Source organism: Rhinichthys klamathensis, unplaced genomic scaffold (genome assembly GCF_029890125.1).
Source record: "Rhinichthys klamathensis goyatoka isolate OS25496 unplaced genomic scaffold, OSU_Roscu_1.1 h1tg000585l_1, whole genome shotgun sequence".
NCBI classification, from domain to species: domain Eukaryota; kingdom Metazoa; phylum Chordata; class Actinopteri; order Cypriniformes; family Leuciscidae; genus Rhinichthys; species Rhinichthys klamathensis.
Genome location: NW_026607045.1, coordinates 1,665,142 through 1,684,111, shown reverse-complemented (window position 1 = coordinate 1,684,111; position 18,970 = coordinate 1,665,142). Strand labels below are relative to the sequence as shown.

At 39.0% G+C, this 18,970-nt stretch overlaps 1 protein-coding gene across 3 annotated transcripts in view; it reads left to right on the top strand.

Annotated features, from left to right (window-relative positions):
• The window catches only part of robo3 (roundabout, axon guidance receptor, homolog 3 (Drosophila)), an 89,147-nt gene that overhangs the window by 50,704 nt on the left and 19,473 nt on the right, over positions 1 to 18,970 (top strand). For all 3 annotated transcript variants that reach the window (XM_056240162.1, XM_056240161.1, XM_056240159.1), the window contains exons 7-9: positions 8,012 to 8,136; positions 10,591 to 10,762; positions 13,427 to 13,632. In XM_056240162.1, coding sequence (XP_056096137.1) covers positions 8,012 to 8,136; positions 10,591 to 10,762; positions 13,427 to 13,632 — 503 coding nt within the window. The remainder of the gene's footprint in view (positions 1 to 8,011; positions 8,137 to 10,590; positions 10,763 to 13,426; positions 13,633 to 18,970) is intronic.

Here is an 18,970-nt window from a genome sequence, read left to right as displayed (position 1 = left end):
TATACACTCACCGGCCACTTTATTAGGTACCCCATGCTAGTAACGGGTTGGACCCCCTTTTGCCTTCAGAACTGCCTCAATTCTTCGTGGCATAGATTCAACAAGGTGCTGGAAGCATTCCTCAGGGAGTTTGGTCCATATTGACATGATGGCATCACACAGTTGCCGCAGATTTGTCGGCTGCACATCCATGATGCGAATCTCCCGTTCCACCACATCCCAAAGATGCTCTATTGGGTTGAGATCTGGTGACTGTGGAGGCCATTTTAGTACAGTGAACTCATTGTCATGTTCAAGAAACCAATTTGAAATGATTAGAGCTTTGTGACATGGTGGAAGTAGCCATCAGAGGATGGGTACATGGTGGCCATAAAGGGATGGACATGGTCAGAAACAATGCTCAGGTAGGCCGTGGCATTTAAACGATGCCCAATTGGCACTAAGGGGCCTAAAGTGTGCCAGGAAAACATCCCCCACACCATTACACCACCACCACCAGCCTGCACAGTGGTAACAAGGCATGATGGTTCCATGTTCTCATTCTGTTTACGCCAAATTCTGACTCTAACATCTGAATGTCTCAACAGAAATCGAGACTCATCAGACCAGGCAACATTTTTCCAGTCTTCAACTGTTCAATTTTGGTGAGCTCTTGCAAATTGTAGCCTCTTTTTCCTATTTGTAGTGGAGATGAGTGGTACCCGGTGGAGTCTTCTGCTGTTGTAGCCCATCCGCCTCAAGGTTGTGCGTGTTGTGGCTTCACAAATGCTTTGCTGCATACCTCGGTTGTAACGAGTGGTTATTTCAGTCACTGTTGCCCTTCTATCAGCTCGAACCAGTCTGGCCATTCTCCTCTGACCTCTGGCATCAACAAGGCATTTCCGCCCACAGAACTGCCGCTCACTGGATGTTTTTTCTTTTTCGGACCATTCTCTGTAAACCCTAGAGATGGTTGTGCGTGAAAATCCCAGTAGATTAGCAGTTTCTGAAATACTCAGACCAGCCCTTCTGGCACCAACAATCATGCCACGTTCAAAGTCACTCAAATCAACTTTCTTCCCCATACTGATGCTCGGTTTGAACTGCAGGAGATTGTCTTGACCATGTCTACATGCCTAAATGCACTGAGTTGCCGCCATGTGATTGGCTGCTTAGAAATTAAGTGTTAACGAGCAGTTGGACAGGTGTACCTAATAAAGTGGCCGGTGAGTGTATATATATATATATAAAATAAAAAAAGATGTCCAGAAATATAAACAGATAAATAAACAGATGGCATTCTGTTCTATAACTTGGAATACTTATAGTTGATTTTATGGCTGAGTAGTCTTTTTTTTTTTCATAACAAATTTCAGAAGAGAAATTAATGTGCATCCCTAACAATAGTATTAACAACATAAACAACAACAATAATATTATTTATAATAATTTATTAAAATTACATTAATAATAAAGTTTTTTTTTGTTCACTTGTTTTTCTTTTTATTATATTAATTTATGTATCTTAATTTATTTGGCCCATATTTCAAAGACTTGGCATTCTCATCCATTTGATTTGTCTTTTAAAAGCATGGCATGGTTGTTAGCAATAGAGGTATTATGTATATTTTAAATCCTTTCTAAAATCTTCTTCCTGTTCCTGTCATAACACATTTGCATGTATGCGACACCACCATTCTCTCCTTCCTCAAAACTCCATGCTGTTTCTGTAATGTTGTTTTAACTGGTAATTATTTATCACAGTCCAGGGCACATTTTTGTGGTAGCTTTCACTTCTTGCTGCTAAATTGTAAAGTCATATTTTTAGAGTGAAATCCCTTGAAGACAGTATGTGTTTAAGTTACATCTTTTTTGTCTGATAAAAAATTCTAAGATTTTCCACTTATATTCACATTCACATATATACATTTTTGCATATTTAGAGAGAAGGATCATAATTCATGATATTGCATACCATTAAGTCAATATTTCAGTCCTTGCATCAGCCCAGGTGAGAAATACAGTCAATCCCAGAAAGGCAAATGGGGAAATTGGTATCATTGCCACTCTCCAGTTTGCTTTGAAGTCTCTCTAGACTAGTGTCCCAAATTATAGTGGCAAGGGATGTTGCAGATTTGACCTCCAGGGTCAGTGATATGGCTTCTGCTTGACCTCTGGACAGCAACCTCGTGACCCCTGTGGCCAGGCTCCCTAGTGGGCCTTGTTCTGTTTCAGCATGCATGTCGCCTCCAGGCTGTGATGCAGCCTACGCTCCACGACAGAGTCTACGAGAAAAGCCAGCAGGCAGGCAGGCAGGGAGCCAATCGGGAAATTGATCTAAGACAGCTGCATTGATTGCACCTTTTGGATTGTATTTGACTTTTGTAATGAAAGAGACAAAAAGAAATAGAAAAAGGAGCAACTAAGCAAGTGGTGGGGTGAAATAAGAGAGTGATTGAGGTAGATTGTGAGACAAATAGAGTGCAGTTTGTTAGTCGCATAGGGAAGGTGCAAACGCTATCAGCCCTTCGGCTTGATGAATTAGTGGGAAATTTGAGGTGAGCTAAAGGAGAAAGCCCTTCCTGAGTATAAATGCGTGTTGTCAGAGCCGACGCGTCACTGTAATCGTGTGTGAAACACAAGAAAAAAATTGCACAGGAGTGGGAAGGAGGATGAGAAATCAATTAGCGGGTGAAGGTTAAAGGTGACAGCGATCCACATTCACAGGCGCCTGATAAAGGGCAATAGCATGGAAATAATCAATACCCATCAGCCCCAGCCGAGCTCAAACACATGAAGGCCGATCATCAGTTTAGTTTATATTCCACCCCCGTTGCTAAAATTCCAAACCCTGTCTATCATGCAGCATCCTCTACTAATATGGGAGTTTGTTCTTGTGTTAATTTTGTGAGCTTTTTTTTTTTCAATTTAGTCTTAGTCCTGTGTCAAATGTACTTTTTAGTTTTTTATCATATTTAGTCAACCTTGTTTTTATTTAGTCAAGTTTTAGTCGACTAAATGTCTGGGCATTTTTAGCCCTATTCGGATGGACTAGTTTTCCAAACGATGTTTGAGTTACAATTTTTATCACTTGACGTCAAGTCAAGTCAAGTCAAGTCACATTTATTTATATAGCGCTTTTCACAATACAGATTGCATCAAAGCAGCTTCACAGTGATAACATGAAAGTAGTACAACACAGTTCAATAATATTGTTGAATATTAAATATCCCCAACTAAGCAAGCCAAAAGCAAGGCGACAGTGGCAAGGAACCAAAACTCCATCAGATTGGATGGAGAAAAAAACCTTGGGAGAACCCAGGCTAGTCAGGGGCCAGTTCTCCTCTGGCTAACAATCATAGCTTTACAGTAAGTGCATATCAGAAAGTACCTGGAAAAAATACATTTAGTTAATCATGTAATGTTTAGGGGATAACATATCGCCGGCGTTGAGTCGTCTCTTCGCAGGCGTTGAGTCGTCTCTTCACAGGCGTTGGTCTTCTCATCACAGGCGTTGAGGCATCCGAAATCCCCGTGAGAGGCAGGATACCAAACTGGAGCCTACGAACGCCATTTTTCTCGGGACAAGCGTCCCGAGATAACAGCAGAAAGGCAGATGGGAAAAAAATTAGCATAGCTGATGTTCATAATGATTTCCATTACACGGGAGTAGGTGTTAGAAAACCATAATCTCACAACTCTCCGCAACCCAAACTCTCCGCAACCCAACCGCAACCATACGGACCGACCCGTTTGTCTATAAGGCTGTCGAGCCCCACTGGTGCGTTAAGCAGTTTCAGTGGCAAACGGTTCCGTATGGCATAGCAGAGGACTAAAAGGTAAGCATTATGTGAATGCTTGACTAAAGAGACACGTCTTTAGTCTAGTTTTAAACTGTGTCAGCGAGTCAGAGCATCGGACCGTATCGGGAAGGCTATTCCAGAGTTTTGGAGCTAAATGCGAGAATGCCCTCCCTCCTTTCGTGGACTTCGATATCCTAGGAATGACCAGAAGCCTTGAATTTAGTGATCTTAGAGAACGCGGTGGATTGTAGGGCGAAAGAAGGTCCGTTAAGTACATAGGAGCTAAACCATTAAGGGCTTTATAGGTCAGTAGTAGTACTTTGTAATTGATACGGAACTTAATAGGTAACCAGTGCAGAGATGATAGAATCGGTGTTATAGAATCGGTGACGTCTGTGATTTCATGTACTGATTCGGACAGGACTCTGCATTTCTGCAACACTCTGTGTTTTTTACAGAGCTGGGGAGTGTGTGCTTTATAGATATGGCCGTTACAGAATGTCATGTGCTGCGTTTGCGTGCATTACGTATGACGTATTTGTCTTAAGTTATTATTTATTGATATAATTTTAATTTATTATAAAAACCCTATTTAAGTAACTTCACGAGTTTATAGAAGTGCCTGGTTATAATAATAAACCCATATTGGTGAGCAGCGAAATCTAGACAAGCATCTTACTCTTACCTGATATAACCGGTCCTAGTCAACCTGCTCTGAGCAGGATTCAAACCGGGGTCTCCAGTGTGGGAGACAGGCACGCTAACATTGACACTAAAGACAGTCGCCTCTAGCGGCTCTTGAGGCCAGGGGAGTGAGGTTTACACACACCGCTCTTACTGGCCTACGTCCCTTACACTCACCCCCCTAAACCTCACTCCCATTCAAGTCAACGGCACCAAATGTAACCAGTCCTACTAGACATGGTCCGAGCGGGATTCGAATCGGGGTCTCTGGTGTGGGAGGCGGGCGCGCTAACAAGTACGCTAAAGACCGTAGCCGCTAGTTCGCCTCTTGAGGCCAGTGGAGTAAGATTTACACACACAGCTCTTACTTGCCTACATCCGTTACACTGACACTGACATTGAAATGGGTAGTCTTCACAGTGTCTGTAATTTGGCTCTATTTATTAATTTTATAATTGAATTTTTTCGTCGGATACCATCCATATTGAAATGAAATGAAAGCATGCTGAAGATTGGTGCACAAACGGTAGCTCAGGTAGGTCAAAAAACAGGATAATACAACATTACAATAAATTCGGTTGGGATTAGATTTCTCAGAGGACCGCCTCAGTAGGTAATTTGCTCTGGATTTTTTTTTACAGAAGTTGTGTGAGAAAAACACAGACATGGCAGATTCGGACGGGATTAAAATCGCAAAGTACGTCTGTGAAACACGATTTTCTCAAACGTCCCCCTGGAAATCTAGTCCTGTCCGAATAGGGCTAGTTTTAATCAATGATAACTTGGTCACATTTTGGTCATGCTGCATAATGGTTAAACTAATAATCATCTTTATTTTGCTCAAAACTATAATCACAATGATTGGTGTCATTTGAGTTTTTTTTTTTTTTTTACATTTCAGGAGAATTATTGCACTTTCACATTCAAGTACAAATCAAGAGAATGTCAACTCATATGCATGTTTTTTTTTTACCTCTATATTTTCTACATTATGAAAAGTAAAACAAGAACTTCTCTCAAAGTTAAAAGTGAAATTCCAATAATTCCAAATTACATGAATGTAACAGCAAAAAAGACTGTATTGTCACACAGAGGTTAGTTAAGTGCAATTATTCACTAACCACAATTGCAAACAATATAGTTGAGATCCATGTTTGGATTTATTAAAGTTCATCACTGAGAAGCTTTGATTGCAGATCAAGTCTCAGCAAACAGTGTATGCGGTTCGTGAAGCAACACAGACTGGCTGAATTACATTTTTATTTGAACAGAGTATCTCAGCGGAGATCGCTAAACTCCAGCTTGCTTGTTTGTCAGTGTTTTCAGATCATTGGCCCTTCTTCCGCAGTGTTGAAAGAGCTTGTGCGTATGGTTGCCAGATTGTAAAGATTAAGTATTTAGTAAGAGTATTTAAACTCTTGACATCTGGTAACCGCAAACATGAAAGCTCATACTAGTTGCTTGTACTGCAGTCTGTAATGTCTTGTCTTTATCTATCTATCTTTCTGTCTATCCATCTATCCATCTGTCTATCCATATATCCGCCTGCCTGCCTGTTGTTCTATCATTGTGTCTGTAAATCTGTCTGTCTATTGTTCTTCCATCCATTCATCCAGGGCTTGACATTAGCACCCACCAAATGCGGTTGGATTTCAGCAGTGCCGTGTAACGCAGTCACTCCTACTTGCCACTTGTGTCGAGTGCCTCACTCACTCGTTTAATTTGTTCCGGATGAATATTGTTGCTGTTACATGGCTTGAATTTCGGTTTGGAATTGTGCATATTGTACATAATTTTACACATTCTCGCAGATTTTGTGCTCACATCCAAAGTGTGTGCACATAAAGCCACCTTTCAGTATTAAATTGAGTTATTTTTTAGTGCTTATTGGGCTTAAACAGTCAAATACACACGAAATAATGTCGAAATCCCGGTTTTGCCTTAAACACAGTCACTTATGTTTTAAGTGAACGTAAACAGTTGAGAAAGAAAATGCATGTTTAACAGTATAATGGTTCTGTGTGTCAGGTCTTAGTGACCGCAGCCTAATATACTTGCTGCCAAATTATGAGATAATATTAAAAATATCTATATGGCAGTTTTTCCTCATGGTATCGGTCAAAATTAACTTTGGAAAACCACTAGCTAGCCACAGTGACTGGTGAGCAAAAAAGTTGATGTCAAGCCCTGCATCCATCCATCCATCTTAATTTAAAATACAACCTTATACAAAAAAATGACAGACATGTTGTAGGTATATGTAAGATGTAAATATGTAATACTACATATTTTTGAGTACAACTAGTCTTTTTTGTGTTCATCTGACCCTGTTCAGGCACATTAGAGGGCATTCACATGAGCAACATTCTTGTGTACGGAAACAGCTCTACAGAATGAAAGTAAATACAAATACTCGGTTTCGAGCTATGTTTTAAAAATTCACTTAAAAATGTTGTGTTTGGTCTGGGTAGAAACTGTTCAAGGCCTTGTGATGTTGCTGGGTAGAAAGATGGCTGCAGGGCAGATAAGACCAGCAGATTAGCATCCATCACGAACAACCATTGATCAAACTCACACTAAGGGCAAGAACCAAGCAGCCGCGGCAGAAAGAAAGCCAACAAGGTCTCATCAAAGAGATTTAGAGAGAGAAAGTGAACGAGATGGAAGAATGGATCCGCAGAGAGATAGATGAGGCGAACCCATTGGCCACCCAATGATGCTCTTGGGAGTTTGAGAGGTCCTCATTTATATCCAGACCCTCATTAGTGGACAGAAAATGTACATTAGGCGAAAGAGCCAGATTACTTCTATATAAATGTATATTTGCTCTTTATACGCCCACACATTCCCCACAAGATAAGGGCTCTTCAGCACTGCATCAGATGTGCTATCATGTACTTTAAAGTACCTCTGCGGGCACAGAGGAGAAAAGACTTCCATAATAATTAAGCTCTTTATATCCATCTCTTTCTGTTCAGAAAGACCAACCCTGAAACCTCTGCCTTCAGACATTATATGCATTTGGTTATAGCCCTACTTGAGTTTTCAGAAACCCTGGTTTTATCAAAACTGCCCTCTATTATGACTTAAGTGATGTGGATTAGTTTCATGATTTTCAGAGCAAACCCCAAATTGTTTATGGGTAAAGGTGTCAGTGTTGGTTTTGTGTTACATATTAACAGCTATATATAGCATGACTTTTGGCTTTAAACAGACTTTATAGCTCAGAGTGCTGTTTACATGGTAAAGAAACTCTACACTAAGTTTATCTTCTTTTCCAACACTGGTACCAGAATGTGGCACTATGTACAATATCAGCTATGACAGCTTAACTGTGTACCACCAGCATGCAGTACTAACACTCACAGTTCATCTCCTCGGGAAACTCAAGTATAGACTAAACAAAACTGCCAGACTCTAGGAAAGTCTCAACTTGGAGAAGTTACATAGACACCAGAATGTTCTAGAAGCTCATATAGACTCTATAGGGTCTCGATTTGTTCTGCGTGGCTATACAGCTTCATAAGTTTCTTTTCTCCTTTCAGTTCCTCCTCAGATCGTGGTGCGTCCCCGGGATCAGATCTCTGCCCAAGGCCGTACTGTCACCTTTCTTTGTGGAACGAAGGGAAATCCCCCTCCTGCTGTGTTCTGGCAGAAAGAAGGCAGTCAGGTAAGAGAGAACAGTACACACATGCACGCTGGGGAACCCTTACAGTCAGTGTCAAAACATATCAAGGTATCTGCCGAATACTTTCATTGTACTTCCTTAAAGGAAGGCCAAACTCTTAACTAGTGAACAGGATTTTTGATGAAAAATGTAGCATTGTTTTGGAAGGATTTTAAGACAAAAAGACACAAACTAAACGAATCTCTTGGACTGTAATCTGTCTAATGACTGATGGTTTGGGTCAACTGTGCTCAGAAAAACATTAAAGCTAATACAAGTCTTGCTGTTGTGTTATTTATGCAATGGACCAAAAAGTATTTGAACGGATAAGCCAATGTGATTAAATGATTTATGTATTTTGACACTTTCTGGTTATCAAATTTGACCTTAAGGAGAACTTATTTTATACACCCATTGAAAATCATCATGACACCAGTTCATTGCAAAAGTGCCTCATAAAAGTGATTGTTTTAATGCAACCACATTCATACACTTTGACCAGAGTGTCCAAATATTTTTTGAGGTCACTCGTTATGGTATCATGCACACTGTAGATCTGTGAGTGACACCTCTAATATTGTGAGTAGGAAGGCAAGTCTAGTGCCCATATAGGCTTGGAATCTGATGGATTTATTTTTCATTATCCATCTGATCTCACCTGGAGGACGAGTAGAAGCACTTTTGCTATGAAAACTGTCTTATGACTATAAGTGACAATGCACATATGAGTCAATGTTTGACATGATCTGATATCTATATTTGATAGGAGCTGTCTGACCTGGACATTTTACATTCAGTTTTCATGATTTCTATGTGATTTAAAAGAATAGTTCACTTAAAAATGAAAATTTTGTCATTGTTTACTCACCCTCAAGTTGTTTCAAACCTGTATGCATTTCTTTCTTCTGCTGAACACAAAGGAAGATATTTTGAAGAATGTTTGTAACCAAACAGTTGATGTACCCCATTGACTTCCATAGTATTTTTTTTTTCCTACTATTGAAGTCAATGGGGTACATCAACTGTCTGGTTACCGACATTCTTCAAAATATCTTCCTTTGTGTTCAGCAGAAGAAAGAAATGCATACAGGTTTGAAACAACTTGAGGGTGAGTAAACGATGACAGTGAACTATTTCTGTGAAAATAGTGAACTATTTCTTTAATATGTATTAGTGTAATATTATAAAAAGCAAGAAGAAATACATAGGGTTTTGTAAGGGCTTTCAGATTCCGAGAGACAAAGAGAAAGAAATAGACAGCCTTGCAGCCATTTCAGATACTAGTGACAGGCCATTCACTGGGTTAGAAGGAACTCTGGGATTTCTGCAGGAGCTTGTTCACATTTGTGTCTCCTCATTGGGTCAAGGGAGGATAGAACGTGTCCTTGGGCCCAGCTAGATAACATGCTCATGTCTCTATTAATAAAGCTCAGAAGAAGAAATGAAATTATAAGCCTCTAGTTGTTCTAAAGCACTTGGAGGAATAAAGCCGGTTCCCACATCCCTCTCACCTTCCTTTCGTACATCCCTTCATGAGTGTGTCATAGGCCAGAGGTGATCATATATCCGCTGTACAGCGGGCCATGAACTCTTCTCCAGTTAATCTCTCATCTATTCTTTGTTTGTTTGTTTTTTTCTGTGTATATGTGTGGCCGATCTTTGAGGTCAGTAGATCTAGAACAGAACTGAGGATAAGGGTGAGTCCGGTCAGAGCCAGAGGGCTAGGGTGAGGGGGTCACCGGATTATCCCCAAAAATGAAACAGTGACACACACACTGCCAAGTGGGAACAATAGGGCAGCTGTTAGTGTTGAAGCCTCATGCAAGAGGAAGACTCCTTAAGATCCTTCGGCCTTGTCTGTTGTGTATCTGGCATTCTTCCTGACCTCCCTCTCTAAAACACCAGCTGAGATAATGCAGCTATTGTTCGGCCCATGTGTGGATGTGAGGCTCAGCGGTCAACTAAATTTATGCCCAAGTATCGCATTGAATGCACAGTGATGTTCTATTAATGTAAATGCAAATCAGCCATTTCCTCCAAGCTCTTAAATCTTAAGTGATTGTGATGAGTCATAAATTATATCAGCAGACTGATTATCTCATATCCTTTTTAATACATTTATAATTTGTTGTACAAACAGTCACGAGCAGTAACACAACATAAATTAACTGATAAAGCAATATGCCACAAGAGGCTGCATGTTAAAGTGAGGTTACTATGGTCAAGGGTGTTGGAAAATGGTAAAATCACGGTTGTGCACAGCCTAGATTGAGCTTTTTGTATTTATAATAAAAACATATACAGTATATATATATATATGTGTGTGTGTGTGTATATATATATATATATATATATATATATATTGGTCTGAGCTAAAAAGCATCAATTTAAATGTGATTTATCCTGTTTAGTCTGGGTTTTTTTATGGTGTTTACCAGTATTTGTCGGTCTTAACAGGTCCTGCTGTTTCCCAGTCAGCCACCTTCGCAAGCAGGCCGTTTTTCCGTGTCGTTAAGTGGAGAGCTGACTATTACAGATGTGCACAGCGAGGATTCTGGGTACTACATCTGCCAGGCCATCAGTGTGGCGGGTAGCATCTTGACCAAAGCCCTGCTGGAGGTGGAAAGCAGTAAGTGAATACTTTAAACTAGCTTTGGACAGACGCACACACACATATACAGTTGCCCTTTTATACACCCCCACCAGCTCCATCAAACACTGTCAGTCAGCTTGCATTGATATTTTAATATCAATCTAACTACATTAAAGGTCCAGAACTGTACATGTAATTGAATTGCTTGTGTGAGGCCTTATCACAAAGATTTGAGTAATATTTTTTTTTGCGTTTGAACAAATTGCCGCTTCACCCCGCTGGAGCCTTTTTGCTCTCAACCAAAATAAATTCAAAAGTCTTCAAAGCCTCCTCAAATTAAAATTTCTGCAATCCGCAAATGAGAGAACAGCAGGAAGCACTGGAGACGTAATCAGAAAGGACAGGGCACAATCGCGCTATGCAAATAACCCCAGGAACATATGCCGCCTCCGTCATGCTCCCCAGTAACAGGATAAACTGTTTATGTGTACTCCACATGTGTGCGCCTGTACCAAACTGTGTCTCAGCACATCACACGAAAAACCTTCGCCAAGAGTCCAATGTTTTCGCAGGGTGCTGTAGGTTTGCTAAAGAAAACAAAACAGGCTTATGAAATGTAATCGCATTTCCCAGAAACCCCTCTGACCCTGGCATGTTGACATCATCTGACTGATGTTTGATGTAAGTTTCTAACCTGATACATAATGAAATGATGTATGGAAGGACATATATATGTCCAGGGTCACTGCACCCAAGGACATAGTTTTTATATGAAACTCGTGGCTATGAATTTCACATCAAGTAGAAATACAGTGCAGTTTGTTTAGGCGATACAGCTCTCGTCTTCCTTTCTGACCTTATGGTCTTTTGCTTTTCGTTACCGTAGCAGAGGGAAAATGTCAGAGATGCAGGCTGCCTTTCCCAGGTTCTTGTTTTTTACAAATGAGAATACTAAAGTAACTGAATTGTCAATTATTTGTCTATGGACTTTTCTCCTGGGTCAGTAGACAGTGGGTTTTTTCAGCTCTAGTCAAACAAATAATAAATTATTCATGGAATCGCGTTCGTGTTAGACCATCACATTGGTCTATAGAGGGAGATGCAGCTAAACATGAAGAAATAGAAGAGGAAATTGTAGAAGAACAGAGTCCAGTGCAATTATTCTAGAGTGTCGTGATGAAACGGTGCGATAATTTTTTCTTCCCTATTTTGGCGTATATCAGAGTGAAACAGCTTCTGGAATGAGAAAAAATGATTTGTTTTTGTCCTCGGGAATTGATTGGATCGTAGGAAGTTGGGTGTTGTTAACTAAATGGATGCAGATCTGAATGCCATGCAGTCAGTTGTGGAGGATATTTAGTCAAGGGTGAGCTGAGGTTAACGTTTTTAATTTAAAGATTGCGAGAGGTTATGATTTTTTTTAATTATGCTGTGCAGTGATAAATCATTTATAATAAACACTGCAACATTCTGTAAAAAAAAAAAGTAAATTCATGGTGACTTTAAAAAGCATTTTTTTATGTACATCATTATTCAAAGGTTTTTTTAAAGAAGACTCTTATGCTCACCATGGCTGCATTTATTTGATCAAAAATACAGTGAAAACAGATATAATTAATGTTATTTAAACATTAAATAAATGTTTATTTAAAATGTAATTTATTCCTAAGCTGCATTTTAAGCAGCCATTATTTCTGTCTTCAGTGTCACATGATCGTTCAGAAATCATTTCATAACCATCAATGTTAAAAACAGTTTCTTAATTTTTTTGGAAACCTTAATAAATGTTTTCCAGGATTCTTTTATAAATAGAAAGTTCAAACGCATTTATTTGAAATTGAAATCTTTTGCGTCATTATAAATATCTTTACTGTCACTTTTGATCAATTTAATGCATCCTTGCAGAATAAAAGTATTAATTTATGTCAAAATAACAACAAGAACAAAAATGTACTGACTCCAAACTTTAGAACAGTAGTGTAAATGGTATTTTCCCACATCTAGCTTGGAATGGAGCGTAGCATAAATCCAAGCACCACCACTACTGATGATTTCATAAAAACTGCATAATCTTCTTGGGGGGGAAAAATGTGTTGTATTTAAAAGCATGCAGTCTTAGAATAGATCCATCTTTACCATTTGACTCATAAATGTTGTACAGCAATCCTAAATGGACAGAATAATTTTATTATAACGCAGTTCAGCCTGCTAAAGGTGCATTTGGCTTATTTCCATTGGGCAATAACATTATACATTCATTTCGAAAAGAGTTTATAGCTGTACTACGACTTGATCAGATGATACCAAGAGGCCTGTGCCATTGACTAATTAAAATCATATGAATTACTGATCTTTTCAGTTTGGCGGGCTATAGTTTGGAAAGAGTTTGAAACAAATGGCCAGTTAAACAAATTCAGTCAATTTATGTGTCTTCTTTTTCTGAATGCATCAATGCACAGATGAATTAAGCCATGGGCATTTGATACTGTTTTTATTCGTTGCATTTACTTCATGTTATACCACGTGATGAATGATATTGTATTTTACCATCATGCCACTCTCAGAATCTCTGTTAGCATAATTCATAGTTTGTCTTTTTCAACAATCTCTTGAGTATCATTTGAACAAGGTGGGATATATGGTGGTTACATGCAAATTTGCCTCTTGTGGCCCACGCCTCTCTCATTCTCTTCACCCTAGGCCCATCCGATCGGATCCCCCCCATCATCCGCCAAGGCCCGGCCAACCAGACGCTTGCTCCAGGCACCACAGCCCAATTGCAGTGCCACGTGATGGGCAACCCTCTTCCGAGCGTCCAATGGGAGCGTGATGGACAGAGAATCCTGGGCAATGACGAGCGCATTAGCCTAATGGAAAATGGCACTTTACAAATCACAGCCTTGCAGGTACTTCAGTCAAGATAGTGTTTAAGTGAGCACACAAGGGTCTGTTTTTCAGCGTATACAGCTTTTATTCTCCAAAATGCTAATACCCGGTGGGTATTAACATATGGTTATTTCAAATCGAACCCTCTTCAGCGCATGTCCCGTCACAGGCGGCTCTCTTTGCTGACAGACAACATATGCAATCGACGATATTCCTGACAATCAGATTTCCAGACACACATCACACACACTGTGCCACATTTTCAGACACGCCTGATTGACACACAGATGATCGCTGTAAAATGTCATTACCGCTATCCGATCAATGGCGTGGGCATAAAACGCTCAATCGAGTTTACAGCAAACAGGCAGGCTTAATTAGCGGATCGATTTTAATACTTGTTCCGTGGACGGTTTTGGGGTGACCCAGCCGCTTATGTGAGAGTTGTGCAAGGCGATAAAACCTGTAATTATAATCGTAATGGGAACGTGTGCTGTCGTTAGTGTTGGAGCATGCTAGCCTAATGAAATCCATTTCTCAAGGCCTCAAGGGTGTGTGCGATTGCAAGTTTCACCTGAGGTCACGGCACTGCTGTGAAAAGACCTGATGTGTTAATTGATTGTGCCAGGGAATGATTAACAATCACTCATGCCTTAATTAAAAGCTCATTCTGGGATATAGAAAGGTACAGAGGCTAGCAATCTTTATGTGCTACTCTCAGCATCCCTGTACTCTCTGCAATGTTTGTAATGCATTACATGTGCCCTTGATATTCAGTACAGTGGACTGAATGCAGACAGCTTGTGCCAAAAAATTGTGTGAATTTAAGTGGCAGCCTCGTTTATCAGTGAGGATTTAGGCTTTTGTGTTGAGTTTTTGTTTATTTGGCTTGTTAAATGTTGCATGCTTTGTTCAGATGGACATCATTGGCACTGGTGTTTGCCCTGTCCTCTCTGGTCTGATGCCTCCATTGGCCCCCTTTAGTCCAAGATTACCCGGCATGATGGAAGAGCACAAGGGGCACAAAGACTGGGGTTTGCACAGATGGTAGCGTACGAGTGTGTGGGAGAAAGGGAGAGCGCTGTGAATAGGTGCCATTATACCGGGAGATTTGCCAGAAAGTGCCTGCTCTCGACTGTGCCAAGGGAGTGAGGAAAAGAGAAATGTGGAAAAGAATGAGTGAGCCTGTTTGTCAGAGAAAATACTAATAGCTTTTTTCTTCGTTGAACACTAAGGGAGAATTTTTGAAGAATATCATGGGCCACTATATTTAGTTTGGTAAAAGTGAATAAAGATGGTGCTGTCAAGCTCCAAAATGACAAAAAAGCAGTATGACTTGTGCGCTATATTTCTAAAGCCTTTTAAAACCACACAATAGTTTTGTGCGAGGAACAGACCAGTGTTGTTTTTAGTATTATACTAGTATTCATATTTTGAATTAGCTTTTGTTTTTATATTACCAGTTAAATTTTGTAATCCGTTTTAATTTTAGTATTTTTGTTGTGCTTTTGTCATCTTAATTGATTTTTCTTTTATATTCCTATTTAGCTTTAATTTATTTTTTGTTATTTCAGTGTTGTTGCCATTTTAGTACTTTAGCTGGATTTTCTTTATTTCAATTAGTTGCCAAGTTTTTTAAGTTAATCATCTAATATTTATTGACACTTTATTTCAGTAATTAAAAATGATTTTAATAGTTTTAGTTACCAGTAACAATAGTGGAACAGACTAAAAGGAAGTCGTTCATGAGAGAAGTCTGATTCATGACACATAATTCTTCAAATTTCTTCAATGAATCGGTTGATTCAGTTGACAAAATGTGTTAAACCAGCATTTAACGGAAGATGTGCACAGATAAATCATTTTTAATAAACACTGCAATATTCCATAACAAAAAGTCAATTTTGATTTCATGGTGACTTACTTTGTGAACTGTGAGCTGAATCAACTGATTCATTAAAAAGATCAGACTCAAAAGATTCATTCTTAAATCAGACTGATTTGGTTCTCAAATTAAACTGACTTAATGAACTGATTGTAGTGGTTAAAAGCCCACTTGAGCCCACTTGTCAGTGATTAATGAATTATATTTCAGTTTTTTTCAACATGTAATGCTATTTTATGACTTTAGAAGACTTGAGATATAACACACGAGTCATATTGACCACTTTTGCGATACGTTTATGGTGCTTTTGATGTTCTTTTTTAAACTTTAAAACCTCAGTTGCCATTCATTGTACTTGCATGGAAAAGAGCAACTAGCACGTTTTTCAAAATATTCTTTCCACTGAAGAAATTCATACTGGTTTCGAATGAGCGCGAGTAAATGATGACAGGGTGAACTATTCCTTTAAATAAGTAGAAGATGTGAGTGCATCCTCAAAATATTTATCTCCCTATTTCCTTTTCTGCTCATACATTTTTAAGTGCGTGTTTAGCGCTGAGCCCAGAGCTGCCATCCGTGATTAATCAGTCGATGCCCGGTTGCTTACCTCTCTCTCCACCAATGACCAGCCAGCACAGCACAGCAGAGGTCTAACCAATGAGGTTATCCATTCAAACAAGGAAGAGGTCACAGAGGAAAGTGTTTCTACACCTTCTGTTTGCTTACCTCCTCCTCCTCCTAGGAGAGTTTCATAAGTGACCAAAATAACACTCTCAACAACACACTCCTGTACTGCCTGAGGATATAAAGCTACTCTTCAATACACGGGTTCAGTCTCAGTCTTTTCTAATAATATCAGTGTTTATGTCAGCTCCTGTTTAATTTATGCTAACATGTGCATTATGCTTTTCTTCACTTAAAAATTAGATTAAAGCTGAAACAGACATTCGAGGTCATGGTGCGTGTGTGTGTGTGTGTGTGTGCATAACCGAAGAGTCAAATCCTCAGACGTGTTATTGGTGCCCCTGAGCTGCCAGCACTATTAGATCGCTGTCATGGAGAGAGAGAAAGAGTAAAGCTTTACTACATCTCTCACTGTCGTAAGCAATTTCTGCCTGACTTCTCCCCTCGGCCCTGTGGTAAAAATGTAATGCCCCTCGCCCCTCCCCATCGCTCACCAATTTGTCTTCGTATTTCCTTTTTCTTTTTGCACTTTCAGTACACCCATGCTAACTCAGATGATAGACACTCTTAAATTGAACTGACAGATGAAAATTCCTACAATGGGAAGATTTTAAGATTCACAGAGACACTCTATGAAAACAATCTCAAACTGATGGATTCATCTGATTAAACTGTTCAGCATGGTTTGTTTTTTAAATTGTTTTATGGATTAGACTGTTGCAAATTGATTTATATCTAGTGTTATTTGCATATACTACCATTTGAAAGTGTTATGTCATTCTTTTTTTTTTAGAGAAATTAATACTTTTATACAGCGAGGATGCATTAAATTGATCAAAAGCATCACTAGTTCCAACATTGATAATAATGGTTTCTTGAGCATCAAATCAGCATATTAGAATGATTACTGAAGGATCATGTGACACTGAAGAGTGCAGTAATTAATTATGCAAATTCAGCTTTGACATCACAGGAATAAATTACATTTTAAAATATATATTTAAATAGAAAACAGTTGTTTTAAATTGTAATCAAATTTCACATGAATACAGTTAATGTTTTACTGTATTTTTAAGATACAGTAAGAATAAGAGACTTTTTCCAAAAACATTCAAACATCTTACCGACTCCAAACTTTTGAATGGCACTGTATATGTGTGTAAAGGGCTGAAACAAAATATTTGTTGCACCAAAAAATTATATTGTCACCTTAAATATGGGTTATATTTGTATTTGCAGTTAGCATCTACTTGACATATCGACTCTTTTCCACAACCTAGGGAGCTGCCTTGCTGTCTGCTGTGCTGCCTACTTAGACAGCATCTTAACTGAAATGGACTCATATCATTTATTTTAGGATGCTGTACATAGGCAGCATCTCCATTTGTCATAACAGTGTTGCCTGTGCTAAGTGTACTTGAATTTTCTTTTTTTTAATTGTTAGCTGTTTGCTACACTGATCGTGATAAGCAGCATAAAACCAATTGACAAATATTGAATAAAATAGGCCATTTTAAAGCTGCAGTCCGTAGCTTTTTTGGGGTTAAAAATTATCCAAAATACATATTTGAGAAAATACATAACCAGCCAGTGTTCAAAACTATCTGCTTGCCTTAGCTCGATTCAAAGCGGTAAGCTTGTAATAATGTTTTTAATTCCAGTGGTACTGGTGGATTTCCGCGGGAGATTCGAGCATGTCTTTGCGTCATTACGTCACATCTGTACACACAAAGAAGGAGTCTCGGCTAGTCGGCTATATTGCGTGTGAGGATGTTGGAGGTGGAGATTTATAGCCTTTTCTAACAGCACTTGATATAATTAAACTTATCAATTTGATGGCGGATCCAGAAAGGTTCAAACGACAATCACCAGTGACAACTAGAGATTCACCCGCTGTAAAATGCAAAAGACTTTTGACTGAGAGTTTGGAAAAAGAGACTGCAACCGGCCCATGCGAAAACAAGGATAAATATCGGAAGGGCATTAAATGTAGTCACGCAATGCTGACGTTGTTAACATTAACAATTTGAGAACAAAGTATAATTTGCACGGTTTTGCGAGATATGATCACTTATAAGCGATTGTTAGATTTAATCAGCGCGATATACTGCAATGTCAGAACCAGAACAAAAGTGGATGTTTCTTACTAGTTCAGATGAAATTTTCCGGTGAAAATTCTAATGTTGGTCATACTTCCAAAAAGAATAATCTGTGATTCTGAATGCTAGCAGAGAATGATGCCAGTATCGACACCGATTGACAGCTGCACACTCTCCTCAAACATTGTGTTCATCCGCGCTGTGCGGTGTCGAACTACAACTCATGTAAAGTTGATAATTCCGCGAATGACTGCAATTGCAGATTTCGAACAGAGATGGCGACAAAGAGGAAAAACGCCAGACTGCAGCTTTAACTATATTAAACTATTTTTATGTATACTTTTTGGTATTGAATGAATTATAATTTTGTGTACTTGTCCACCCACTTGGATGCATTCTTTTTTCTTTTTTGCACCGAACTCTTCATAGTGCATTGTGGGATTTCCTTCTTAGTGACAGATACGGTTTATAGTTTTCCCATAATAGAAGTAATTATTTAGTTTTTGCATTGGACAACATACACATCTTACTAGGTTTCACAACAGCACATTATTGTCTTCCTGTCAGCAACTTCAATAGTAATAGGAAAAAATTGCAGTTGATCCTGTATTATTGTGAAATAATAGGCAATTTCGAGGAATTTGTGCTCATTTGTCAAGATTTCCACGCTGCTCCAAGCGGAGTGAGGCA